This window comes from Macrotis lagotis, chromosome X (genome assembly GCF_037893015.1).
Source record: "Macrotis lagotis isolate mMagLag1 chromosome X, bilby.v1.9.chrom.fasta, whole genome shotgun sequence".
NCBI classification, from domain to species: Eukaryota; Metazoa; Chordata; class Mammalia; order Peramelemorphia; family Peramelidae; genus Macrotis; species Macrotis lagotis.
Window position 1 is genome coordinate 566890564 of NC_133666.1, and position 26752 is coordinate 566917315.

Consider the following 26752-nt stretch of genomic DNA (forward strand, 5'->3'; position numbering starts at 1 on the left):
TTTAAGAAGAGGCATAGCATGTTGTACATAATGTACAGTTTCATGTACAATCATCTTTTTTAAAAAATACTATGTTATGGAAATGTGTGTTTTATTTATTTCATAAATAAAAATAATAATGATGTCCTCCATTTTCGGAGAAGATCAGGACATCAAAGAGATGATGCTATGGCAAGCATGTGAATTGGATTTAAGTGAAGGAGTGCTGTGCTAAGTCACTAGTCTCACTTTCTCCTCCAGAGCCATTTGGGTCCAGTGGCCAGATATGAATTAGTACAATTGGAGAGCCATCTGGCTCCCTAAAGTGTTGCTCTGGTGCCTCATTGTACCATAGTGATGACCCTTCATTCATGAATAGAATGCCAGCAGAGCATAAATTCTAGCAGATACTTAACAGATAAAAAGAAAATTCAAAATGGTCCTCACTTATAAATAGCCACTTACTGTTTCTATAATAGTGACAAAAAATTAAGATATATATATATATATATACATACATATATATGTATATATGTATGAGAGAGAGAAACAGAGAGAGAGAGACAGAGACAGAGAGAGAGAGAGACAGAGACAGAGACAGAGACAGAGAAAGAGACAGAGAGACAGAGAGTTGCCCAGGACCACATAAGCACTATAATGTGAGAGGAAGAGTCAAAAGTCAGGTCAGCTCTACACATCGCGGCCATCTCCAGCTGAGCTGATCTATACTTTGCAGAGGACCCAGATGACTCAGGAGGAAAGCGTGAGGCTGGTGACTTTGCACAGCTCTTCCTCACTTTATCCAACTCACTCGCACGTCCTGGCATCACCTTCTTGTCATGGTCCTCTTTGAGAACGAAGAACAAACAACCACATAGTTCTCTAATCACTACACTACAGATTCTATCAGTCTCTTACATTGCTACCAAAAAACCAAACAGTTATCTGAGCCAAATAGGTGCAGACAGTGTCTTTGATGTGTCCGGGAAGATTACTAACAGTTTGTTTAATCAGCAGAGGTAAAAATTAAAGCTTGCGGTCCCGGGACCTTAAAACAAAATGACCAGAGAACTGCACAGAAATGAAGAGCACCAGTTGATTCACCGCTGGGTAGGCCAGGACTAGCCTGATAGTGGGTTGCGGGCTGGGCTCGGTTTCCCCGGGGACCTGCAACGCTTTGTTATCAGCTTTGCAAGCTGTTTGCTGGTGGTTGGGTTAGCGGATGGACCGGGAGCCTAAATGGGGCGGGGCGGGCGGTTTGCGAGGGTGCCAGTGCCTGGGAGGGTGTGAGAACATCCCAGTTGGTCCTTTAGGTCCCGGGTGTGGAACTCGTTCCAGAACCGCTACTCCGGCTGCCAGAGGGTGTCGGGTGTCAGGGCCCGGGGCCCGGGGCCCGGGGTGCAGACCCGGCCAGCGGCTCGTGTCTGCGCACAGATCATGGGGCGCCAGAGCGTGGGCATCACACTGCACCTGTGGGCGCTGCTCCTCAGCGCCCCGAAGCACGGCACAGGTAACTCCGAGAGCGTGGGGGTGGGAGCTGCCGCGCGGACCTGCTATGGGCACGACTCCTCCTCACCTTCTCCCCCTCCCCAACCCTGCCCCCCAAAGCTCCAGCGCCCCATACCCCAACGAGCAGTGGAAACTCAAGCACCCACACTGTCAGGAAGATAGCGCAGAATCCTAAGAAAACTCCGGGAGAAGCCGGGAAAGGATAGGAGAGAAAGATTTGGCTGGCTAACACCTTTGTAGGCGTTGGAGGGTTGTCAGGAAATGTGGGGATAAAGCACAAAGAGGGGCTTACAGATGTTGAACTGGAAAAGACTTGTACAGATGAACTCAGACTTGCCCGAGGTCACACAGAGAGGCAGAATTTAAACCCATGCCCCCTGACTCCACAGTCAATGCTTTTCCCAATAGACTTCAAGCTCAAGACATAGTTTATGTTAGGTTTTTAATTATTTCATTTTAATAATTGATTTATTTATATTTTCCCCTCATGTTTCACCAGAGAAGAGAGTAACCAGGGGAATGTAGGTTTCGGCTGAAATATTTTACCCTTCACACTTCTACATCCCCAATAAAGGTAAACTGATAAAAAGCACTGGAATGTGTCAGTTTACCTCCAGGGCAGATTGCCTAGTGTCCTTAGACTGTTACCAGGGAGAAGTCTGGGAAGAGACTGATGAGATAAGAAACTGGAGTGAAGAGCAGCGCCAGATAACTGTAAAAGAATGAACTTGAGATACATTATGGGACTCGATAAGGTTTAGGAACAAGTACTCGGTTTCCTATCCTTGACTGTACATTGTCTGGAGATAGAAATATATTTTAAGCAGCTTTAGAGTTCTAAAGCCAAGGAGGTATAAGTTTAGGGCTCGAAAAAGGAACTGGGGAGAGGGCTTTCTGAAAGGAATAAAGACCTTGGGCTATTTTTATTGAATACTTGAATATTATATATTAAATTATATATAAATATATATTATATATACATATGTATTTGTAGTCAACATAACTTTCTCCTAATCTTAAACTTAATTATGATTCCTTCACTCTTAAGTCCCATTTTCCAACTATTTAACAATTTAATACATTTTCTTTCAGCCTTTTGTAAAATTATCCCTATCTCTAAACTATGAGTATGGCATAGTATTACAATAAGGACATAGTAGTGGTGACATTTTCACCTGATTCTCATGTATTATCTTCCTATCTGCAATTCAAAAAAAAGTATCCTGCTTACTTTCCGGAGACTAAGCTTTAAAAAAGCTGCTTTAAAAAATGACGTTTCTTCTAGATTTCTAATTCCTGTGACAATGTCCTTTATGTTTTTCAGATCTGCTACCTATCACTAATCTAGTATTAGCAAAACTTGGTGGATATACAGCTTTATATTCAGACAGATCTGTATTCAAATCCTACTTCTGAAGCATATTGTAAATGTGATACTATACATGTCACTTAAATTCTCAATGAACTCTGCAACAATGAAGGACCAGAAATTTTCAATACACATGATGACCTATAATGGTAGAAGTGATTCTTCCCATACCATTGAAATTTCAGATCCAATACCAAAAACAAATTTAAAATTAAAGTATATTCTTCTCCTATGAACACCTCAGCTAAGATTTTTAACTAGAAAAAGTTTCACAGAGGCTAGATGATTATTTATTTTTTGAAGCTCTGATTTTATATGTATATGTATATGTATAGATATTAAACCTGTTTGTGTCTTTCTTCTACAGTGGACAAACACTTTACAGATGTTTGTCCAGATTTATCTTCATTGTACTATAAATTTTGTGAGGGTGAGATTGATCTTTAATTCTACCCTGACTTGACTTTGAAATTTCATAGTTACTCTTTCCCTATTGCCCACTCCAATACATAGTCATCCTTTTTTTTTTTTTTTTTTTGCTAGGCAATGGGGTTAAATGGCTTGCCCAAGGCCACACAGCTAGGTAATTATTAAGTGTCTGAGGCCGGATTTGAACCTAGGTACTCCTAACTCCAGGGCTGGTGCTCTATCCACTATGCCACCTAGCTGTCCTAATTACATAGTTATCCTCAAACTTTTCATTATTTCTGTATTATGTCACAAGGTTGTAAAACACTTTAACAATATCATATGAAATTAAATATTATTTAATAATTGTTTTTATTGGTTAAGAATAATGATGAAGAATTGTGTACAATAAAATGTGAGAGCAAGGACTATTTTGTTTGTCCTTACATTCTCAATGTCTATCACAGTGCCTGGCATTCAGAAGAAACAATAATTTCTTGCTTGCTTCACTATCCCTCATTGTAGCTATTAAAAATGCTTCATGTGTAGTGTTAACTGAGTGAGTAATTCTGAGCCAAAAAACATATTTTTCCGTGATCATTAGGTGCTATTATTTATTAAGTCACAATAAATGTCTCTCAGATGCACAATAAATGCTAATAAAACTGGAAATAATATTTAGGTGTCTTTCCTGCTAGTTCTATAATCTCAACACAAGTACCTGACTTTTTGATTAATGATATGAATTAATGCTTGATAGTTTTACATTCTTATCATCTGACTACTTTTCAGATGGCCATAAGACTATTTCTAAAGTCACAGAAATATTACCTAAATATGGAAGCATAAATGGAGCAACACGACTGACTATCAAAGGAGAAGGTATGTTTCTTTCTTGTTTGTTAGTTTCTAATTTTATGGTAGCATATTTATGAATGTAATCCTTAAACATGGTTATTGCCACGAATGCAAATGAACATATAAATATACATATATATTCATGCAGACATGCCTTTTTCTGGATTCATCTGCATGATATGTATTTCTATATATTTAAAGTATTTAAGATTTATCCAGTGTATCATTTTTTTGGTTTATTAAGAATGTAAAATCCTTGAGGGCTAGGAGTGTTTATATCCCTAGTGCCTATTATAGCATGTGGCCATGGTAACCACTTAATTAATACTTCTTGATTAATTGATTGATTGATTGTTCTCTCTCTACCTGGCTAGCAAAGTAAAATTCCGTTCCTTATCTTGCTGGTCAGCCCCACCTTCCAAGAATTCCTGGGAACCTGCCCAACTAAGTTCTTGTTTTTTAATTACTTTGCTTGTATCTTAGGCCTGGATATGGATAAGTAAAGGGTCATGCTTGTCAATTTATTTATTAAGTGGGATTTTTTTTCATGCCAAATAAAAGCAGTAGACTGTGAGCTGAGAGAGGTAAAAGGAAAAGAAAGTTTCTGAAACTGCTCATCCTTTCTCTGTCACATCACCTTCACTATCTAACCTCTTGAACACTATTTTTTGTTGTTGTTTTTGCAAGGTAATGGGGTTAAGTAACTTGCCTGAGGTCACATAGTTAGGTAATTATTAGGTGTCTGAGGTCGAATTTGAATTCAGGTCCTCCTGACTCCAGGACTGGTACTCTTTCCACTGACCACCTAGCTGCCCCTTGAACATTATTTTTAACAAGAATAAAACCTTTTTGGCCTTTTTTTGGTATCCATATTGTTCTATACATTACAAGCACAAAGTAGGCTTCTAGTAAAAATTTGTTGAATAAATTAATGTTTCTAAAAGTAGGTAGAAATGTGCTTTATTTTTCTAATCTTCCTCCTCATTCTTTCAATACTGTACTCTCTGAAAGCTAAAAGTTAGTATTGTTGTGATCTGTAAAGGTGTTTTAGATGATGGAAAAGAAACAATTAAAAATTCAATAAAATATCCTACTTTTTCTTTCTTTAAAGAATTGTGAGAAGTATTGTAAATTTTATCTCCACTTGCAAGATATTGTTAGTTATTCAGTTACAAACACCACATATCAAAAACGAAATTCCTTGTCTGTCCCTGAAAACTCTCCTCTTTCTAACTTTTCTAGTACTATCACCACACTACCAGTCTCTCAATTTAGATTTTGTCCTTTCCTGTCCCTGTATTTAATCAATTGCCAAGTTGAATCTATGTTCCTAACATCTCTTATATTTTCCCCCGTCTCTTTTCTGAAAATGTCATCATTCTGTAGTCTCTCATCACTTCAATCTCTGCCTTATTTTCCCCATTCCATTCCTCTACTCAGTTATCATAAATGATCTTAATTCCCTAGACTGACTATGGCATTCTCCTAGTCAATAAACTCCAGTCACTACTTATTACCTCCAGGACTAAATGTAACATGCTTAATTTTAAGGGTCTTCATAACCTAGTTCACTCCTACCTTATGGAGTCTTCTTACATCTTACTCCTTTCTACACACTACATGATTCAGTAAAACGGGCCTCTGCTCTTCCTCAAACAAGATGTTGATCTCCTAATTCAGTAAATTTTGCTGGCAGTTCCCTCTTAGAATTTTCTCCCTCCTCTTCCCTGACATGCTTCAGAACTCAAATAAACCATTTTGCAAGAAGTCTTTCTATATTCCCCTTAATACTAGTACCTACCCTTCCTTGTTTATCTCCAATTTATTTTGTATAAATCTTGTTTGTATGTAGTTATTTACATGTTGTCTCTATTATACTGTGAGCTCCTTGAGAGTAGGAATTTTTTAAATTTTTTGTCTTTGTGTCCTTATAGAGACAGAGACAAAAAGAGAATGATTGAGGGAATCTCAGGAGCTCTTTTTCAACTTCTTTCACACACTTTCTTGCACACTTAACACTGTGCCTGATACATGGTAGTCACTTAATAAATTCCTTTTATGAATTGATAACAAACATACTTCAGTGGATTCACTGACTCATGGGTGTAAGTGATCCTCCCCCAAAATATATTACAACCTATCCATGACTTTTTAACTTCGTAATTTTGTTTCAGTCCTCCACAGAGGATCTTTCTCAATGCCAGAGGGTTTACTCCAGTATTTAATATTTCATGAATATAAATGTAATAGAGCCTGTCCATCTACAATCCCTCACTCTCACCAAGAAATAAATGTAGACTAGGTTATAATGATTTTCAATGATTTAAGTTAGTGATTCTGGAAAGGTCTAAAGCAGTATGAGAATATTTCCAGTTTCTTTGCTCCAATTCTTGTTTAGTTTTCCCTTCCCCATTCATTGACCACTGTAAATTATTACTTTCCTTTTATTTGTAGTTTGTAACTGGAGAAAGTCATATTTGTTAAAGATAAATTTTTAAACTTTACCAGCCCTTAAATTCTTTTAGAATTTCTTTTAGCTACTCCAAAGCTTTTCTTTTCTCCTCAAGTCTTAAAGACTTTCCTCTCCCCGATTTGCTTTCAGCTCAAGACCTCATCTCTACTGAGAAAATTAAGATCATTTAACTTGAGCTCTCCTTCCTTTCATCTCAAAATACATTGGCAATACTCCCTACTACCTTGTCCTTTCTCCCAGTCTCTGACAATGAGGTGGCTCTTTTCATCAAATCAAATCTTTCTTTTTGTGCCCTTGATCCTACCATCTCCAACAACAGCAGCAGCTACAATATGCATTTATTGACTATTTTACATCCAGCAGTTAGTCTCTCTTCTCTCTCTGACTCTCTGTGTCTTTGTCTGTTTGTCTGTCTGTCTCTCCTCTCCCTCCCCACCCCACCCCACCCCCACCTGTGTCTGTCTCTATCTTTCTACTTCTAAATCTCTCTGTATATCTGTCTGTCTGTCTCTCTCTCTCTCTTTGAATGTCTGGCTCTATTTCTTAGTCACTATCTCTGACTCTATTTCTCTTTCTTATTTGCTGGTTTTTACCCTTCTGTCTTCAAACATGCCTGAGTCTCCCTCATCCTTAAAAATCAAACAAACAAAAACCCACTAACTCTACTCTTCTCTCCAATTGCCCTTTGCAATCTGACTTTTGACCTCATTACTAAACTGAAATCTCCAAAGTTATCAATAATCTCTTTGTTTTAATAGTAATTTGTCATTTAACAAAGTATTGAACATTATGAAACTAATGACCTGGCAAAAATTACTCAATCAATCCTTGGCTCTAAATGTCAAACTATCTCTGGCCTACCCCAAGAGTCTGGGAGCAAGATATATCTAAATTGAACTATTCTACCTTTGGGAAAATACTTTTTAAAATAGCTGTAATGGATGTCACTGTCATCTTTGCTCCCACTAACATTTTGCCATGATAAAAGCATAGGAATGAAACACCAATCATACAACTATCAAAAAGTTGTGATTTTCGGTATCTGGTTCCAAAGCACCTTATACCTCAGAAGCCTCAAAATAAAACTTCATCTGTTTTTGTCCCTGGAGAGCAATATAATTCTTCCTCTAATCCTTGACTTTTGATCTTGATCTTTAGCCACTTTAATTTTTAAAAATTAAATTTAAATTAATTTTAATTCCATTTTTAGAATTTTAAATCTTAATTAAAATTATTTTTGAAGAGTAGAGCCTTCTATATTTCAATCAATGCTTTGAGATAAGCTATGTGAATAAAACAACTTGAAGAGTTGTTTTTAATTATCATCATCAACAACATCATCAACAATAGCAGTAGCTAATATTTATATGTGTGGGGCATTGTGCTAAAGGCTTTATATTTATTATAATCATTAAATCCTGGTCACTGCTAATATGAGTGAAAAGATTTAAATGCAGAATAAGAGAAGAGAGAGTCCAGAAAATCTGAACTTTTTCTCTTCCAGTCCTGGGAGAGCGATATTACCATTATCCCTATTTTACAATTAAGGAAAGTGCAGCAGATAGAGATATTAAGTGACTTGCCTAGGGTCACAGAGTTGTCTCTGTATGTCTAAGGCTAGATTTAAACTCTGATCTTCTTAACTCCAGGTCTAGGACTATCCAATGTTCCACCTTATTACACTAAATTAGTGACTAAATTAACAAAAGACATTAAACATTTTATTGATTGTGATGCTAGCTCTACCTAATGGGCTTTCTTCATTTTTTTCTATATGATATAGGCAAATTCATCTTTGACTTTATGAAAAACTTCAAGTCATTGCTATTATGACAAAATCCAAAGCATTAACTGTTTCCTATGAAATTTAGAGTTTTTACGGTTTGGAATAATTCCATTCATTGAAGGTTAGATTCCATGTTACTAAGTCATTGTTGAGATGGGCATTCTCATAGGAAAATAAATGAAAAAGTGTTTCCTTAGTAACAGCAGAAATAAAAGTTTCCATGCCCTAGTGAATTACCAGAAATCTTTTCACTTTTTTTCAAACCCATTGTGAATGTTAAAGATAAGCAAAAATTGGCAAAAAGACAGCATTAGTCTGTATAAGGCTTTTAAAAATTGTTTTATTATGAAGTCAAATAATTTCACTGCAGAGATATCTATGTTCAAAATTATCAACTGAAACTGAATATAATGAATCAAATAGACTTTTTAAGTATTAAGATTTAGACAAAAGACATAATATAGCATAAAAATTCCTCTTTAGTAGATCAAATTATTCTTCTCTTCAGGGAAGAGAAAAAGTTCAGATTTTCTGTACTCTCTCTTCTCTTATTCTGCATTTAAATCTTTTCACTCATATTAGCAGTGACCAGGAGCACTCAGGAGTTACATTGAGTTACAAAATAAAAAGAAAACAGTCGTAGAATATGGATGAACAAATCCTGAGCTCCAAGATTCCTATGCTTGAAATAGACATCAGTTTCTTACTGTAGGAATTTTGCAGTAAGCAAATAATTTCAATTCTATTTAACAAGCATTAATTACATCCCATCTCTATTCTGTCTGAGGTTTGATGGACAGAACAATGGAATATAATGGAAACAGCAGTGAAATTAGATATAAACAATATCAGGTTAAAATCCCCACCTCCAACACTTAGTGTGATTCCTCAAAAAGAATGCTGAGTGGAGTCAAAATACTTGGAATCAAATCCTCCCTCTGATATTTACTATTTGGGTGTCCTTGGGCAAGTCACTTAGCCTCTTAGTTTCCTTTTATGTAAGATGAGGGGCTAGGACTAGAGGGTCTCTGAGGTCCAGTCTGTCCTAGATCTATTATTAACTTCCCCTGTATGATCTTAACATAAAAGTTCACAACTTCAGTTTCTTCATATCGCAAGCAAGAAAAATAGTATTTATGAAAACTATCCCTCACAGGATTGCTTCGATCAAGTGAGATCCTGCAACTAAGGTCTTTTTAAAGCATAAAGTTCTATACAAACATCAGTTGTTCTTACCTTAGTTACAACATTTGAATATAAAATGGGAATACAACATTAACTAAGTGTCTATCATATGCCAGGAATTCTGAAAAGCAATGGGGATAGAAAGTCAGAAACAAATATAGTCCCTGTTCTTAAAGAGCATACATTCTAATAATGTGTACTGTGGTTCCTATGGAGCCATCAGGATTATTTTATTCAGATTTTCCAGAATCTAGAATCAGGGACATTATAAACATTAGGAAGAACCACTGTTTGATGACTTAGTAAAATGAGATGTTTATGTATCCTTGGGCAACTGGATATATGTGTGTATAGAGAGGAATGCTCACATGTGTAAAATATTGACCAACCTCAATTAAGCATTATCAAAGCTTTCAACACTTTTACAATAATAGTGATTTGCTTTATTCAAATATTTTAAAAGCTATCATTTATATAAACCATATTTAACGTATGTAATAAAAAATAGATCAGAACTTAAGAGTCAAAAGACCCATATCTTATACCAAGTCTTACTCAATTTACTTACTCTTTGAATTTGGATAAGACAATTCAGTTTTAGTCCTCATATGTAAAATGAAAATAGCAAGATTTGCATAAAATGCAATGCAGAGTGATGAGAAACAAATGAGAGATTATATATATATGTATACATGCAAATATATATAAAGTGCTTTCTGTGATATATAAATGAGAAGTTATTATAGTTCTTTGTTATATTTCCTTATCATAACACTATAAATAAGAATAAATAAGAATATGAATAGTAACACTATGATAGTAATAGTAATAATATGCTATTATCAGCTCAGTTGCAAGCATGACATAGCAACTATCCCCAATTTTTTATGCTATTCTTTTCCTATGTTCCCTTTGATGGTTACTGATTGCTGGCTCTTATTTAGTGCATTTCTCTAAGCTGCTTACCCCTTGATGGTGGTAGCTGTGGTGGCTGTGGTTGCTGCTGCTGCTGATCAACCAACTGTTCTAACCTTCTCTCTTAGCTATATCTATATTACTGTTTAGCATCTTTACCTCATTACTTTAGAGAGAATAAATCTTTACTTCAATACTACTCCTTTATTGTTAAAAAAAAAAAAACAAATCTGAAACAATTAGCTCTTTTCTTCCATGTAGTTTCCCTTATAATTTCTTGAAATAGAGCTCTCAAAAACCAGTCCATTGGTATTCTAAAAGAATTATTTGACCATGCCTTTAACTCAAATCACTCTGGCTCTCACTGATTGGCCAATAATAGGTCTCAGCCAGAGCCTCACTTGGTCATTATTTGGATTTTGATGGTTCAAAGTGAGTATAAATAGCAATTGTTTCTATTCTGACCAGAAACCCAGAGAGTCTTTACCTCCCAGATCTAGGCGGGTTATTATTATCTTTTTTAAGTTGGTAGCCTAGACCATCTTTTACCTCATTTCTTACCTAGCCTTAAATCACTTAAATCACTGGATAGGCATTGTCTCAGTCAGACTGAGGCCTGGGAATGCCCTTAGGCAAGGTCTCCAATGCATTTGGGATACTCTCCAGTTGTCCCAAGCTAAGGTTTGCTACTGGATTCAGATGATTCTAGAGAAGAATGAGGCTGATGATTTTGCATAGCCTACCTCACTTAAATCCAGTTCACTTGCTAGACAATATAGCACCTTCCTAAAGTCATAGGTCCTCTGAAAATGAAGGTGGAACAATACTAACAGTCTATTCCCAGTGATTTAGAATTATCTGGGCAAATTGCTGTCTTCTTCTAGCTACCTTTCCTTGTTCTAATAATCCCTCTCTAGCTTTGCCTGTCCCCTCCAAAATCCTCTTCTTTCCCAGTTTGTTCCTTTCACTGTGTGACATTGAATCCCTAGAGAGTGGGCAGGAAGATTAAAAAGCTTACCACATACTCAAACATTTCCTCTTACACTATCTCCATGTCCTAACTAAAACTTGAGAGTTCGGTAGTTATATACTCACTGAAGTCAGATTCCAGAGGTAGGCTGGGGTGGGGAGATCCTAGAGACAACTGTGATTCTTTTAAGTGAGGAAATCACAAAACTCTGACTCAGAGTGGGGAAGAAAAATAAAGAAATTTTTTTTACAAAGGTTACCACAAGTAAATAAGCAAAACTGAGAATTGGCTAGCTAAATTTTTCTATGGAGATTAAGAGAATAAGAAAAGTAACCAGGCAAAGGAAGTATGACAGTTGCTATAGCAATTGGGCTGAAACAGCCAGGGTTAAAAGCTTTCCAGTTGATCAGTGCCTATAGAAAGGGAAAGGAGGCTTTTTCAAAGAACCCTTGGGATCAAGTGGAGTTAGGGGCAGGACTGGGAGATACAGGGAAAGACTAAGGAGAGTCTATATGCATGCATGACATCTGAAGGAACTAAAATTATAGATTATCTTAAATTCTTAAATTAAGGTTAAGAATTTATAATATCTTAGTTAATTTCTTTAACTGGAAGTTAGGGTCTTAAATTTATATTATGTAATTAGGAGAGTCTGATAAGACAACTTGTAGACATTAGTGTAGTCAGGATTATAAAGCAGATTAATATAAAGTCAATATAGAAATAGGATAGACAACAGTTTTAAAAGATGAACTATTTTGAGTGTCTATTTACTTAGGTACTTTGCTTTTAAGGGGTTTGTAAGGAATAATACAGAAAAAGGAAAAGATTATATTTGCCTCTTAATACAATTTTTTTTTTCTAATTACAGTATTTCTTTCTGCTTAAAGTTCCCTGCTTCATTACTGTCTTCTGAAATAGTGGCTACTTCTGTTAGGGGTAAGGAAAGGAATAGTTGTCATCCTTCCATGCTGATGCTTTTAAGCTGTAACCCCTTCAATATCCTTCTAATACCCTGCCCAACCAATTCATCAAACTTCTCTATCTCCAATTTATCTTGGCTACTCCCAGAGTGTTTACACCTTAGATCTCACAAGTATCCCTAACACTGCTATCACTAAGATCTCAAACTCTGGAATGTTCTTTTGTGTTCACTATATCCATTCTTTCAAATTTCCCAGTTTCATTCTTTGAAGCATATTGATACTTTTCTAAATATATCCTTCTCTCTTCCTTGTCTGGTGAAAAATCTCCTGTCACAATGATTTAAAAATAAAGGAAAAATGGTTCAGCCAGATAAACATTAATTCGAACAGTATGTGCAATATTCTACACCCATAGTTTGCCACTTCTCTGTTGCAGTTTTTTCTGAATCTTTGCTTCAGCCTTACTGTGGCTCCAAGTCCCTTGATCATTCAATTCTCCCCATTTCATCCATGCTAGAATCTCATTTCCTTCCCTTCACAGTCATGATCCCATAGTTAGCCAGTTTAATAAGGAGCTGCCATATCTTTTGAGTTCTTTTTCCTTTCTTGTCATTTTGCTATTTCTGCTTTTGTCATTCAATTTCAGTTAAATATTGATTTATTAAACTTTTATATTTACATTAATTTATTAATATTTTATATTTATATTGATTTTTTAAACTTTTATTAAATTATTAGTTTATGCCCAGGACTATGCTAAGTTTGGGGATACAAAGAAATGTTAAAAGATAGTTTCTATCTTCAAGGATCTCACATTCTAATGGATGATACTACAAGAAAATAACCCAAGATTACATACAAGATGTATGCAGATTAGTTAGAAGGTAATCTCAGAGGGAAGGCACTGGGAGCAGTGAAGGAACTAGGAAAAGCCTCCAGAGAAAATGGGATAAGACCTGAGACTTAAAGAAAGCAAGGGCAACTAAGAAGCAGCAGCAACATGGAAGCCCATTTCAAGTATGGAATACAGTTTTCAAAGGTCAATCAAAGGGAGATGGAACATCATCTGCAAGAAACAATAAGTAGGCTGATAAAGCTGGTTTATAATAGGGAGAAGACTAAAGAAAGAACAAAAAGCTTGTCAAGATAGGAAGGGACCAGGTGATAGTTTTATATTTGATTCTGGAAATAATAGGGAATTTATTCAGTAAGGGGGAGAGGAGTAAAATGGTCAGACCTGCACTTTAGGAAAATCATTTTGGCAGCTGGAAGATGGATTGGAGTGGGGAGAGACTTGAGGCAGGGAGACTAATATGAAGTGTATGTTATTCTTTTGCAATAGAATAAGAGAAATGATGAGTACCTTTCCTAGGGCAATAGCTATGTGAGTGTAAACAAGGGGTTATATATGAGAGAGGTTGTAAAAGTAGAAATGACTCTATTTGGTAATATTTTGGGTCTGGAATGAGTGAAAATAGAAATTCAAGGTTGATTAAGGTTGAGATTCTGAGTAACTGAGAGGATAATAAGAAGAATGCAAAGAAGAAAAGATTTCATTGGAGGAGATATGGGAAAACTGAGACACTGATGCACTATTGGTGGAGTTGTGAATTGATCCAACCATTCTGGAGAGCAATTTAGAACTCTACCCAAAGGGCCATAATACTGTTCATTCTTTTGGATCCAGAAATATTGAAGCAGGGAAACTCTGGGCAGAGAGAGTTATTATAATCTCTTTTCTTTGATGTATTAGAAACAAAGATTATAATTCAAACAAATGTTATAATCCTTTTCTTTTTTCTGTATTGTTATAATAGTGTCCTTATAAAGTAAACTCCTATAAGCAAGGAATATATCTAGCAAACACTGTATTAAAATAGTTAATCTTTAAACACTGTTAAACTTTATTATTTATATTGACTCTGTATTGGACTGGCAGGTAATTCTTTGTAAACTAGAATCTCCAAGTTATTTCACCAGGCTCTCCTGGTTATACATCACTAATTCCTTGAGGCTACCTTGTGTTAACAAAAACTCTAACACCCAGACAAGTTGACACCTTCAGCTAAGATTCTATAAATTCTTATCTTTAATTTAAGAATTTAAGGTTAATCTAAAACTCTGAACCCTTCCAGAAATGTACAGGAACACAAATTTAAGTAATGTATTAAGCTACTCCTTAGTCCTTTTCTAGTACCATCCTGACATCACCCTTACCTCCTCCAAGTTCTGCTCATAACTCCAACTTGACTGTTCTCTGACTCCTTCCTGCATAGGTGGTAGACTAGGCTCTCTATAAAGGTTCTGCTTACCTCTCCTCCATGCTGGATCGATCTTGATCTTAGCTTAGCCATCCATCTTGTGGATGTTCCCCTTCCCTTTTCCCCATTTAACTGTCTTTGATGTTCTCACCAGCCCATTTTGGTAACTATTTCTTCTTTCTTTTATTTCACTATTTGTATCAAACTCATTTTCTTTACCTTGCTGCCTTCATAGAAAACTTTTTGAATTGAATTTTAATTTTTTTTACAGTAACCTTTGAATGAAAAATTTTGACTTTTCTTACCCTCCTGAATCAGAGAGCCTTGTGATAAATGAACCCCTACTGGTCCTTGAAAGGCCCTTTCTCTGGACAATTCTGTCTGCTACAATGCCACTATTAGGTTTATATCCCAAAGATAAAAAAGGAAAAAGGACCCACATACACAAAAATATTTATAGTATCTCTTTGTGGTGGCAAAGAATTAGAAATTGAGGGGATGCCCATCAATTAGAGAATGGTTGAATGAGTTGTGGTGTATGAAGGTAATGCAATATTATTGTTCTAGAAGAAATGATTTCAAGAACAGATTTCCCAAGCAGATTTCAGAACAAACCTAAAAGCACTTATGTAAACTAAATGCTATGAAATGAACAGAACCAGGAGAACATTGTACCTAGTAGCAGTAACATTGTGTGATAATCAGTTACGATACAGCACCTTTTCTCTGCCATATAGGGATCAAAGACAATTCTAAAAGACTTGTGAAAGAAAATGACATCTTCATCCAGAGAAAGAACTATAAAGTCTGAATGCAATTTAAAACATACTATTTTCACATTTTTAAAATTTGGTTTTTGTTTTTTATTTCTTGTGATTTTTCCCTTTTGTTCTGATTCTTCTTTCATAACATGACTAGTTTGGTAAGATGTTTGATATGATCATGCATTTATAACCTATATTAGATTCCTTTGTCTCTTAGGGAAGAGAGAGAAGGAATAAATTTGGAACTCAAAATTTTGCAAAACTGAATACTGAAAATTATCTTTACATGAAGGAGGAAAGACTTTGGAAAAAGATGTGTTCTGTTTTGAATTTATTGAATTTGAGATGCCTTGGGATATCTACGACCATATGTCAAAAAGCAACTGAATATGTGGAACTGCAAAGAATAAAGCAAAGGGCTGATTACATAGATCTGAGAATCTTGGCACAAATAAAATAACTGAACACATAGGAGTTGATAAAATCACTAAGTGAAATAATGTAGAGGGCCCAGGACAGAGACTTAGAAGATACTCATGCTCAGTGGGCATGACATGAATGAAGATCCGATAAAGGAGATGGAGTAGAAACATTAGACAGGTGGGAGGAGAACTAGGAGAGAGCAGCATCATGAAACTATCAAGAAGACAGCATTTAGAAGAAAAAGGTTATTAGTGATCTCAACTGCTACTGAGAGATCAAGAAGAATGAGAATTGAGAAAAGGGAATACAGTCTAGTAATTAACATATCCTTAGAATATGGAAGAGTGGAGTTTTCTTTTGAAAGACAAAGTTTGAAGCCATACTGTAAACATGGCTTAAGAATAGAGTAAAAGGAAAGGAAGTTATGGCACTTAGGTTAAATGACTTTCTCTAATATTTTAACTAAAAAGAATGGAAGAGATGCAGAAAAATAACTAGCAGCAATGACTAGATTAACTGAGAGAGTTTTTGTGTTTTTTAAAAAATGGGAGAGACATTGGTATGTTTATAGGCAACTGGGAAGGATCCATTTAATAGGAGAGAGATACGATAGTGGGGGCAATCTGCTGAAAAAGATAGAAGGAATTGGAATCAAAGTTATATGTGTAGGAGTGGATTTTGGCAAGAAGAAACACCATCTCTTCATCAGAAATTGGACTAAAAGAGGAGAGAATGGGAGAAGATGCCTGAGTGATGTCTCAATGTGAGATAAGGGGGAGTTAATAGGGAGTTCTTGGCAAATAGCTTCAATTTTTTCAAAAAAGTGGAAGGTTCATTTTAATGCAGTTAGACACTGAAATAACTTGTGGAGAAATGAGAAGTTGCTGTAGAGTGTGGCATAGTGAATTATTTAAGGAGAAATAGAATTATTTCCTTGGATGGGTGGAGCAACTACATGACTCATGGATAAAGCATTGGGCCTAGTATCAGGAAGACTTAAGTTCAAATCCAGCCTCAGACATTTACTAGCTTTGTGATTCTGGGCAAGTCATTTATATCCACTTAACTCCTGTTTGCCTTGGGGGGCAGCTAGGTGGCTCAGTTGATAGAGCTATGGACCTGGAGTCAGGAAGATTTGAATTCAGATTCAGCCTAAAACACTTACTAGCTTAGTGACCCTAGTCAAAACACTTAACTTCTGTTTGCCTTAATCCACTGGAGGAAAATCTGCCAAGAAAACTTCATGGATGATATTGGCATGCTATGGTCCATGGCATTGAACACACCTGAACAACAGAATTATTTCTTTACTGAAATAAAAACCCAGTTGAGATTAGATAACAAATTTTTAGTGGATCTAATCAGCAGTTTCATGATTTTCCCAGTATCATCCAACAGCATATGAATGGGTATGGCAGAGACAGATGGTAAGAGCAAGGGTTCAGTAAGATGTAATCATTGATAGTCCAAGGAGCAAAGAATTTGAGAGTGGCAAAAGGTTTAGAACTGAAGGCATTCACCAAAATGTTCATTCAGAGAATGGAAGAGAGTTTGAAGGTGATGACCTTGGAAAGAACTATGGAATGGAAGTTACATTGGAGATGAAGAACAGGATTAGGCATAGATAAAGATAAAATAAAGATAATGACAAATTCAAGGGTATGACTATCTCTCTGTGTAGCTGAGATAGAGTGGAAGAGTAGTCAGTGGCAAAATACAATCTGGATGTGGCAATGGGGGAAAAAAGAGTATTCCAATAACCCTTCACCCCTTTTTTCTAGCAGTTAGTTGGGAATATGAAAGAAGGTAGAGATAGTTTTAATAATAATTTTTAAGAAAGTAGGTCATCAGAAAGGATCCTTTTCTCAGTCAGTACCAGTGAGTGGAAAAGGGTAGAAAAGGAAAAAGATTAAGATGAAATGAAATTTAATATGGAACAGGGGAAGGCAGAGCTGTAGTGGAATCAACTCCTACACATATAACTTTGATTCCAATTCTTTCTATCTTTTTCAGTGAGACTAAAGTAAAAGGCTTTTGGGGATGAAAAGAGGGTTTGGCAGCTCCAGATTCAGAATCTTTGGGCTAGGGATTGGGTGAGGGATATAGCAATCAGTGAGAAATTTGTACAGATAGGGTGTTAGTGATTAAATGGAAGAGATAAATGATTAGACTATTAAATATTGGCAATCCCTACATTATACCTTCTTCATTCTTACTTCCCAAGTAACCAAATAATGCTTAAGGTGGTCATTGAACCATGATAAAGGGATCCATTGCAAACTTATGCAAGAGAGACTCAACTGGGGCTTTACTGATGATACCTATCAATCCTTTTATTAATTTGTGATGGGATTCTTCCCACACTGCTCATAGTAGTTTTTCTCTGCATTTCCCCCTTTTCTCCACCTATATTCCCTAATCTTTCAGTAGATATTTTTTCTCTTACTTTATTGAGATTAAGGATATATCAAGAGTTATCCTCCATACTTCAAAGCTTTTCTCTACCTTCTATTTTCTTCTTGTTCTAATTGAAAGGATAAAGTAACATTAGTTTCTAACAAGTTCAAGACCTTAGAGTAAGCTCTTGAACTCCAACCCTGGAAGTTCACATTTCTTTGATTTGTGTACCTTTTATGGCTAGATGGCCTCATGGCTTATTTATATATCCATCAATCTTTTTTGCCATCTTCCTTACCATTGACCCTCCTGAACCAAAGACCATGCCCTGGGGGACTTGATCCCAGTTCTGGAACACTCACCTTGGAGCACACATTGTCCTAACTGCTGAGTGTCTCACATGACCTGCCATCCTCTCAGAATTTACCCTGTATACTAACTGTTTCCTGAGCTTTACATTCTATCCTTCCTGCATTTGCACAAGCTGACCCCCATGCCTGGAATTCATTCCTTTCTAATGTCTTCCTTTCAGAAAGAATTTCACCTTCCCCTCTCCTTTTTTGGGAATATCTCTTGTAACAGACTGCTTCAGTTCCAAATCTGCCCTTTCCTCTTGCCTAACATGTCTTTTTCTTTCCTTTTTCTAGCAAATGTTCATGTTCCATATTTATATAAGTATTTCCCCTACTAATCCCTAGTATGTCTCTCTCAGTCTGTGACAAAACTGGGGAAAAGCAATTAGAATCAACTGTGAAATTCACTGTCCTTGTCTACATCATAAGTTGCTATGGTAGAAGCAAAGTGGCAACTACTCTAGTGTAGAGAAGATGGAATCTTAACCATGAGTGATGGAAGGATTAACAAAACTGGGTATTTCAAGCCTATTTGATTACTGCTGAACATCCCACCTCCCTCATTCCTAACATGGTTGCAATGCTCATCCCTGAGGTTTTGACAATCTTGGTAGTTATATCTTTAATTCATCATGGACTCCCATGTTAGACTTTAAGCTTTCTGTTTATGCTGAATTAAGCAATGAGGCATCACAAAGTTTTATGGACCTAAGTTCCAATCTAACCTCAAATACTACCTGTGTGAAGTAACTATCTGAGATTATATTTGTAAAGTACTTTGCAAACTTTAAAGTGTTTTATAAATTCTATCATTATAGTTAGAATGAAAATCATGTACCCATGACCCACCTGATCATTTTATGAAAACTTTAATTTCTCAAAATGTTGAAAGAGACAAGGATAATGTCCTTATAATGCACAAATGCAACCATATCATTCCCCTAATTAAAATCTTTAGGATTGTTCATAAGATAAAATATAAATGTATCCAATGTCTTCTATAATCTCTTCTCCACCTTACCTGGGCTACTGAAGTTAAATAACTTAACTGCAACATTTTAGGCATTTCTCAAAGACTACAAGTAGGAGTTCTTCACCTTGGGATTCCATATGCCAATAAAATCACAGTTCCTATCCTTTCCAGCTTTATATCATATTATTCCTCTACCTGAGCTCTTGGCTTCGACCAAACTGGTCTACTAGCTGTTCTGTATCTTACAAAATCATAGGATTCGGGGTTAAAAGAGAACAAACTCAGTGACTATCTAGTCCAACTCACATTCCAGACCAATTCCCACCATAGCATCCAGATTTTGCTTGAAGAACCTCTAATGAGAGAAAACTAATAAGACAACCCACTCCATTTTGGTATAGCTAAAAGCAAAAAATTTTCTGTCATCGTCTAAATTTTTCTCTTTGCAACTTCCACCTATTACTTCTGGTTTCTCCTTATGAGGTCAAAAGAATAGGTCTAATCCACTTTTGCTAGAAAACTTTTCAGATACTTGAAGATAACTGCCATATTGCCCCTATTCTTCCCTCCTCCAGGCTAAGCAATTCCATGATAATCTATTACTTACAGACAGTCACCAATTTGGTTTCCCTCTTCTGAATGTCCTCCAATTTATAAATCTCATTTTACTTTTTCCATGTATTGGTGCAGATTGTTCTCCATTCTTGAAATGCACTTATTGACATTCTTCTTTCCTTTGAAGACATGTCAGGAATCACCTCCTCCAGAATTCTTTCTGATGACCCCAATAAGAAATTTCTCCTTCCTTCTTCCAGTTTTCTTAGAAAACTTTATTTATATTTCTTTATTTCCTCTATCTCATTCTGCTTGGTATTAATTATACTTATTTGTGTCCATGTTTGTTCCCACCTTCTACACTAGATTGTAGGCAACTTAAAGTCAACTGATAACTATGTTTATTACATTTTTGTGTCTCTAATAGCTAATACACATCCTTGTACATGGTTAAGTGTTTAATAAATGTTTATTGAATAAAATGAAATTTAGTATAAAAGATTTGAAATAGTTCAGTACTGATGAAAACTATTAAATTTATAGCAATTTTTTTTATTAATCAATTCCCTTTCTCTTTCACAGGCTTTGCTCAAGCAAACCAGTTCAATTATGGAGTTGATAATGAACTATTGGGGAATAGTATTCATTTTGTTTCTGCTACCCGGTCAATTCCTTGTGATGTGGAAAAGGATGCAAGTCATTCAACTCACATAACCTGCTACACTAGGTATCTTTTTTAAAAAAGGATTTTTAAAAAATGACTTTTAAAATAACAATACACAAAATTCACATATATTATCATTTATGTCAGTCTAAACTTCAAAGTGATAACATCATTTTTCTAACATTATTGTGATTATTTTTCAATAATGTAAGCTTGTAGAACAGGAATTTTTAACCTGGGGTCTATGATTTTATTTTTTAAAATGTTTTATTAAGTATTTTAATTGTTTTATATTCTCTCTCTGTGTGTGTATGTATGTATATACATTTTATGCATTTAAAAAACCCTATTGTGAGAGAGAGGGTCCATAGGCTTTACCAGACTGTCAAAGGAGAAGGTCTATGACTCAAAAAAAAAAGGTCAGGAATCTCCTGATGAAAACATTGTTAGATCTCAGAATAATAAATTATAGTTATTATTAATTACATTTAGAATAATGGTTGGAATAGGGAAAGGTGATGGTAGAAGAAAGATTTGAGGGCAGAACATGGCAAAATGAATTAGTGAAAAAAATTGATCTGGGGACCAGAGGACTGGGATCTTAATCCTATCTGTGCTAATTATTGAATCATCTTGGGAAAGTTACTTACCTAGGCAATGACTCTAGATCATGGGATTAAGAAGGCAGGAACTGAACATTTTCCCTTAATAGCATGCAGAATGACAGGGTAATCCTGCAATGCCTGAGACACCTAGTCTATGACCTTATATTTGTGGCTTATAGAGACTGGGAAGAGGAAAAGAGGCAAAGAGTTAAGATTTAGCTTAGCTTCCTTATGTGAGTAGCTGCTTTAGGAGTTTAAGAGAGAAAGATGTCCCTTGCTCCTTCCTCTTTCCTAACACATATACAGAAGAAATCTCAAAAAGAGAATTTCATTTGACACATTCTAGAGAGAAGAATAAAGAAGTGAAAGCAGAAGTTGTCTTTCCCTTTAAAGTCTACTAAATTGGTGGCTCTCTCAAACAAACAAGCATATTCTTCTACTCCCACTGCCATCATCATTGACTAGGGAATTGCTGTGTCCTACCAAGGTGCCAAATCTTTCAGCTTTGGGGTCAGAGCCTATGTGGTCCCCCAGGAGGGGCCCATCAATCTTTAGAATAGTACAATGTAAACCTTTAAATGATATATAAACACAATTGCTATAGCATTCTGTGTATATTAGTTTCAATATGATATACATAATCAATGATCATTTTGACTTTTGTTGAGTCATTTAGTACAACTAAATAATAGATAAAAATGATAAGAGTATGAGACTGGTCTTTGTTTGAACTTGCAGAGGACTGTATCTGTTATTCAAATGTTATTGAGGGCTGGCTAGGTGGCACAGTGGATAGAGCACTGGCCCTGGAGTCAGGAGTCCCTGAATTCAAATCCAGCCTCAGATGCTTAATAATTACCTAGCTGTGTGGCCTTGGGCAAGCCACTTAACCCCATTTGCCTTGCAGAAACCTAAAAAAAAAAAGTTATTGAACTTCAAAGGATTGGAAATTCACTGATAATTTTAGGAAATTTTTGGACTGTGAAGTCCGAATCAATATTGGATGTTAAATTTAAACTCTCACATATGATTTCAATTCATTTTTCTAGAGCAATGCCTGAAGATACTTATACAGTTAAAGTCAGTGTGGATGGAGTTCCTATCACAAATGACAATATCTGCAGAGGCCGTATCAATAGTTGGGCGTGTAGCTTCCAGGTGTGTAGATATCTTCTTTTTTTTTTTTAAACTTGGTAGGAAATACAATGAGTATATCAAGTTTAAAATACTAACAAATTAAGAACTCATTTTCATAGAAAGTGATATTATAGAGAATTATTCCTTATCATTGCAGCTATGTGAGCTAATAAATAGGGTGCTGACCCTGCAATCAGGAAGACCTGAGTTCAAATCTGCCCTCACAAGCTAGCTGTGTGACCCTGGGCAAATCACTCAACTTCAGTTTGGCTCAGTTTCTTCTAATGTAAAATTAGGATGACAGTCCCTATTTTACAGGTTGTTATGAGAACCAATTAATATTTATAAATTTATATTATATTATATTCATTTACTTATAGATATATGTAAAAATATAATTTATAAAGCACAGTAGCACATAGTAGTATTTAAAAATTAAATATTTATTGCTTTATTTTCTCCTTTTCTACTGTAACTGTCGGCTGAACCAAAAATGAATCAGAAAACCTGGGCTAGTCTTGACTCCATTTGATGCTATGTTTTCTCTGACACTATTTGAGGCATTTACCTTCTTTTGACCTTAGTTTTTTTTGCCTGGAAAAATGAGAATAATAGTGCTTTTATTCCTTACCTCACAGAGTGTTCTTAGGAAAAATACTTTGCAAAATGTAAAGACCTATATAAATATGAACCGTCATTGTCTTCTTCACTTTACACAAAAATTAAAGGTGCCTATTGGATTACCTACTTTTAATCATTGCTTTTATGAGAAGCTATATATATATTTTAAGTTTAATAAAGGAATGTTTATTTAATAGGAGCACAAATGGTTATTCCTAAAGAGTATAGCAATGATTTAGGTAGACATAACCCTTCTCAATTCCAAATGGAGAAGGGTATATATAAACTCATAAAGCAGTAAGATTTTCCCTCATATCTGAAGGTCTCTGATTCCTCACAGGGTAAGCTTTTTACATCCCAAGTGATTAAAAAGCTGTGGTAATTGTTGGACCAATCAAGATAGCTTTAGGTCCCTTTAAGGAAAAATAACTTTACTTATGTAAATACCCATGTAAAAAAATTAACTTTATCCATGTGACGAGACCCTCATAAGTGTTGATCCTACCCCATCCTAAAATTTAAGTTATAATTTTGTGATTAACTCAACATTTTAAAGATCTTCACTTTTTTATTTTATTCATCTTTCTAGGAAATGCAAATGAAAAGAATATTAAACATAAGCATTTTTTCCTACTACCAATTCTTTTCTAACTTTTGCTTATATAATGTTTCCATAGTTTAATTAATCATATCATATATTTCCCTTTGAAATTTAGAATTTTTGTAAATATTTCCCAAGATGCATTGTGGCATAGTAGCCAACTTTAGAACTGGGAAAACATGGATTTAGAGCTTATCTCTCACACTTACAGTCTCTATGACTCTGGATCAGTCACTTTAACTCTGAGTATCTTGGGCATATCTCTGAGACTTGGGGCCAGCTAGGTGGTACAGTGGATAGAGCACTAGACTTGAAGTCAGGAGGACCTGAGTTCAAATCTTATCTCAGACACTTAACAATTACCTAGCTATGTGAACTTGGGCAAGTCACTTAATCCCATTGCCTTAAAAAAATAAAATTAAAAAAATTTCTAGCTTGCAAAATAATTGAGGATCTGAATTTGATAAATATACTGTTTTCTCATGAGGAATTCCTTTGCTGTACTAAATAATGATAGTTGTAGACTTGGAAAGTATCTCTGAGACCATCTATTGCAATATCCCTTATTGTACCAATGAGGAAACTGAGATCCAGTGAACTGGCATATTGGCATCTTGACTTTTAACAAATGCCGTTGATTAATTGATTAGTTGCTGAAAACTTCTTTCTGTTCTTAGTTAATTAATTCATCTTGTCTCCTAGATTTATGATTATTCTCTTTCTAAATGCTCAAAGACAATTTGCCTCAGATTTGGTGGGAAATTGACATCAATTCACACACACACACACACACACACACACACACACACACACACACACACATATATATATATCATGGTTCCATCTTTCTCCCTTTTAAAAAACTGAAACATTTGTCCATATCCTATCTTCCTATCTGGCACAGTTTCTTAAAGTTTATTGACAACAGTATCTCCAGATCAATCACAAGATGTTCACAGCAAATATACATGAAGATGAAATAGCAATAAAACAACATCAAAAAAGGAATAGTTCATAAAAGGGTATATGCAGAGAGAGATATGATATATTTAGTGGGAAAGGAGTCATATTTATCTGGGCAACCAGAAAGGATTATAATGCATCTGAGCCGGTCTCTGAAAGGAAGAAAGCAATTTCATTAGAAAGACAGGAGATATAGTCTGTTCTAAATCAGAGGGATTGCCTGTGGAAAAGCCTAGAACCAGTAGAGGGCAGTATAAGATCAGAGAATGATTACTAGTCCAATTTGAAATTTCAAGATATAAAGAGAAATGAGAAGACATTAGAATGAAGAAGATTAGTCACAGTCAAAATATGGCTAGTTTTGAATACCTGAATAAAGAGGTTTTTTTAAATTGTTGACCTTTTAGCAATGAGGGTGTACTAAAGGTTTTTGCATGGTGGAAGGATAAGGTCTTATGTATATGTTAGAAAGATTACTTTAGCAGCCACATGGAAGTTGAATTGCAGAGGAAGGAACTTGGAAGCAAGAAGATTAATTAGGAAGCTAAGTAAGAGGTAAAAGTGTTGCTCTCTTTAGATAAGTTAGAAAGACCAAAGATAATAGGAATGGTAGGTAAAAAGGAAGACACAGATGTGAGACAGATTGATTGAATGTAAAAGATGAAGGTTATAGATAAGTCAAAGATGAATCCAAAATTTGTAATGTGGGAGTCTTGAAGGACCATAGTACCATCAATAGAAATAGTAAATTTAGAAGGAGAGTCAGGGTTTTGAGGAAGAAGATGCAGTAAAATTAGAATCTGTTGAATTTCTTTAGAAATAGAGCATTAGAGCATTAAGTTGGTGCTGCTCAAGAAGTAATGGAAATTTGAGTCCAGGGCTCTGAGGAAAAATTGGGGTAGGATGTGCAGCTCTGAAAATTGTATAAAATTGAACACTTAAGTCATTGAAATTGATAAGATCATTGAGAGAGCATAGAAAAACAAGGAAGAAAGACCAAGGAGAGAGCCACCCTTAAGGACAAGAGGAAACAGATATCAGGGAAGGAGATCATAGAGGAGTTGTCCAAGAGATAGGAAGAAAATTAGGAGAGGGAAGTATCACAGAATGAAAGGGAGGAGAAAGTATCAAGAAGTGGGAAATCCTCACCAGAGTCAGATGGTATACAGAAGTCAGTGGAGATTGGTTGAACATTTATTATATGGAATAAGAAAGGTACTAAAGCATTAACATAGATGGGGAGAGTATCTTACAAATAAATAACAGCAAGAATTGGGAGATCACATGAATACTCAGATCTCTAGTAATAATCAAGGTCATCTAGCATTTAATCTATCTAGTCCAAAACACTCATTTTATAGCTAAGGAAACTGAAGACTAGGGAAGTTAGTGACTTGTCTAAGACTACACAGGTAACAGACATCAGAAGTGGGATTTGAACCTAATGATCTTACTCCTTAGCCAGTGCTTTTTCCATTGTGTCAAATTGAATGAAATGAATTTAAATGGAGGTGAGGCTATTGAATGAAACTGGCAGAATGGATATTCTCAGACCTTGCACTTCAGGGAAATTATGGTGCTATACAGAAACAACAAGCAGAGAATCCAAATTTAAAATTCAAATCACATGTAATCTTTAATAAATGATATGAAAATGCATTCAAAAGGTTAGAATTATCAGGTTAATTACTTCAACTCAACATTTTAAATTATGTGCATAGTCAATTAAAATAAAAATATCTGGACAATTTGCATAGTAGAGATTAGTTTTATATACAAATTGGCATTTATAATGTTTAGGAGTGCTCATTCTTCATATGTATTTTTGTTTCTTTACAGACCAAAAGTTTCAGAACTCCAACAATAAGAAACATCACACCTTTGACTGGATTACCAGGTCAGTTTTTTTTTTGTTGTTGTTTTGGTTTTGTTTTAGGTTTTTGCAAGGCAGATGGGGTTAAGTGGCTTGCCCAAGGCCACACAGATAGGTAATTATTAAGTGTCTGAAACTGGATTTGAACCCAGGTACTCCTGACTCCAGAGCCGGTGCTTTATCC

The 26752-nt window shown here is 35.5% G+C and overlaps 1 protein-coding gene across 1 annotated transcript in view; it reads left to right on the forward strand.

Annotated features, from left to right (window-relative positions):
* Window positions 1-1271: 1271 nt before the first annotated feature.
* Window positions 1272-26752, forward strand: part of PKHD1L1 (PKHD1 like 1) — a 194951-nt gene continuing 169470 nt past the window's right edge. Inside the window, exons 1-5 of the mRNA XM_074201203.1 lie at window positions 1272-1489; window positions 4058-4147; window positions 20687-20831; window positions 22423-22531; window positions 26535-26592. Coding sequence (XP_074057304.1) covers window positions 1417-1489; window positions 4058-4147; window positions 20687-20831; window positions 22423-22531; window positions 26535-26592 — 475 coding nt within the window. The 5' untranslated portion in view covers window positions 1272-1416. The remainder of the gene's footprint in view (window positions 1490-4057; window positions 4148-20686; window positions 20832-22422; window positions 22532-26534; window positions 26593-26752) is intronic.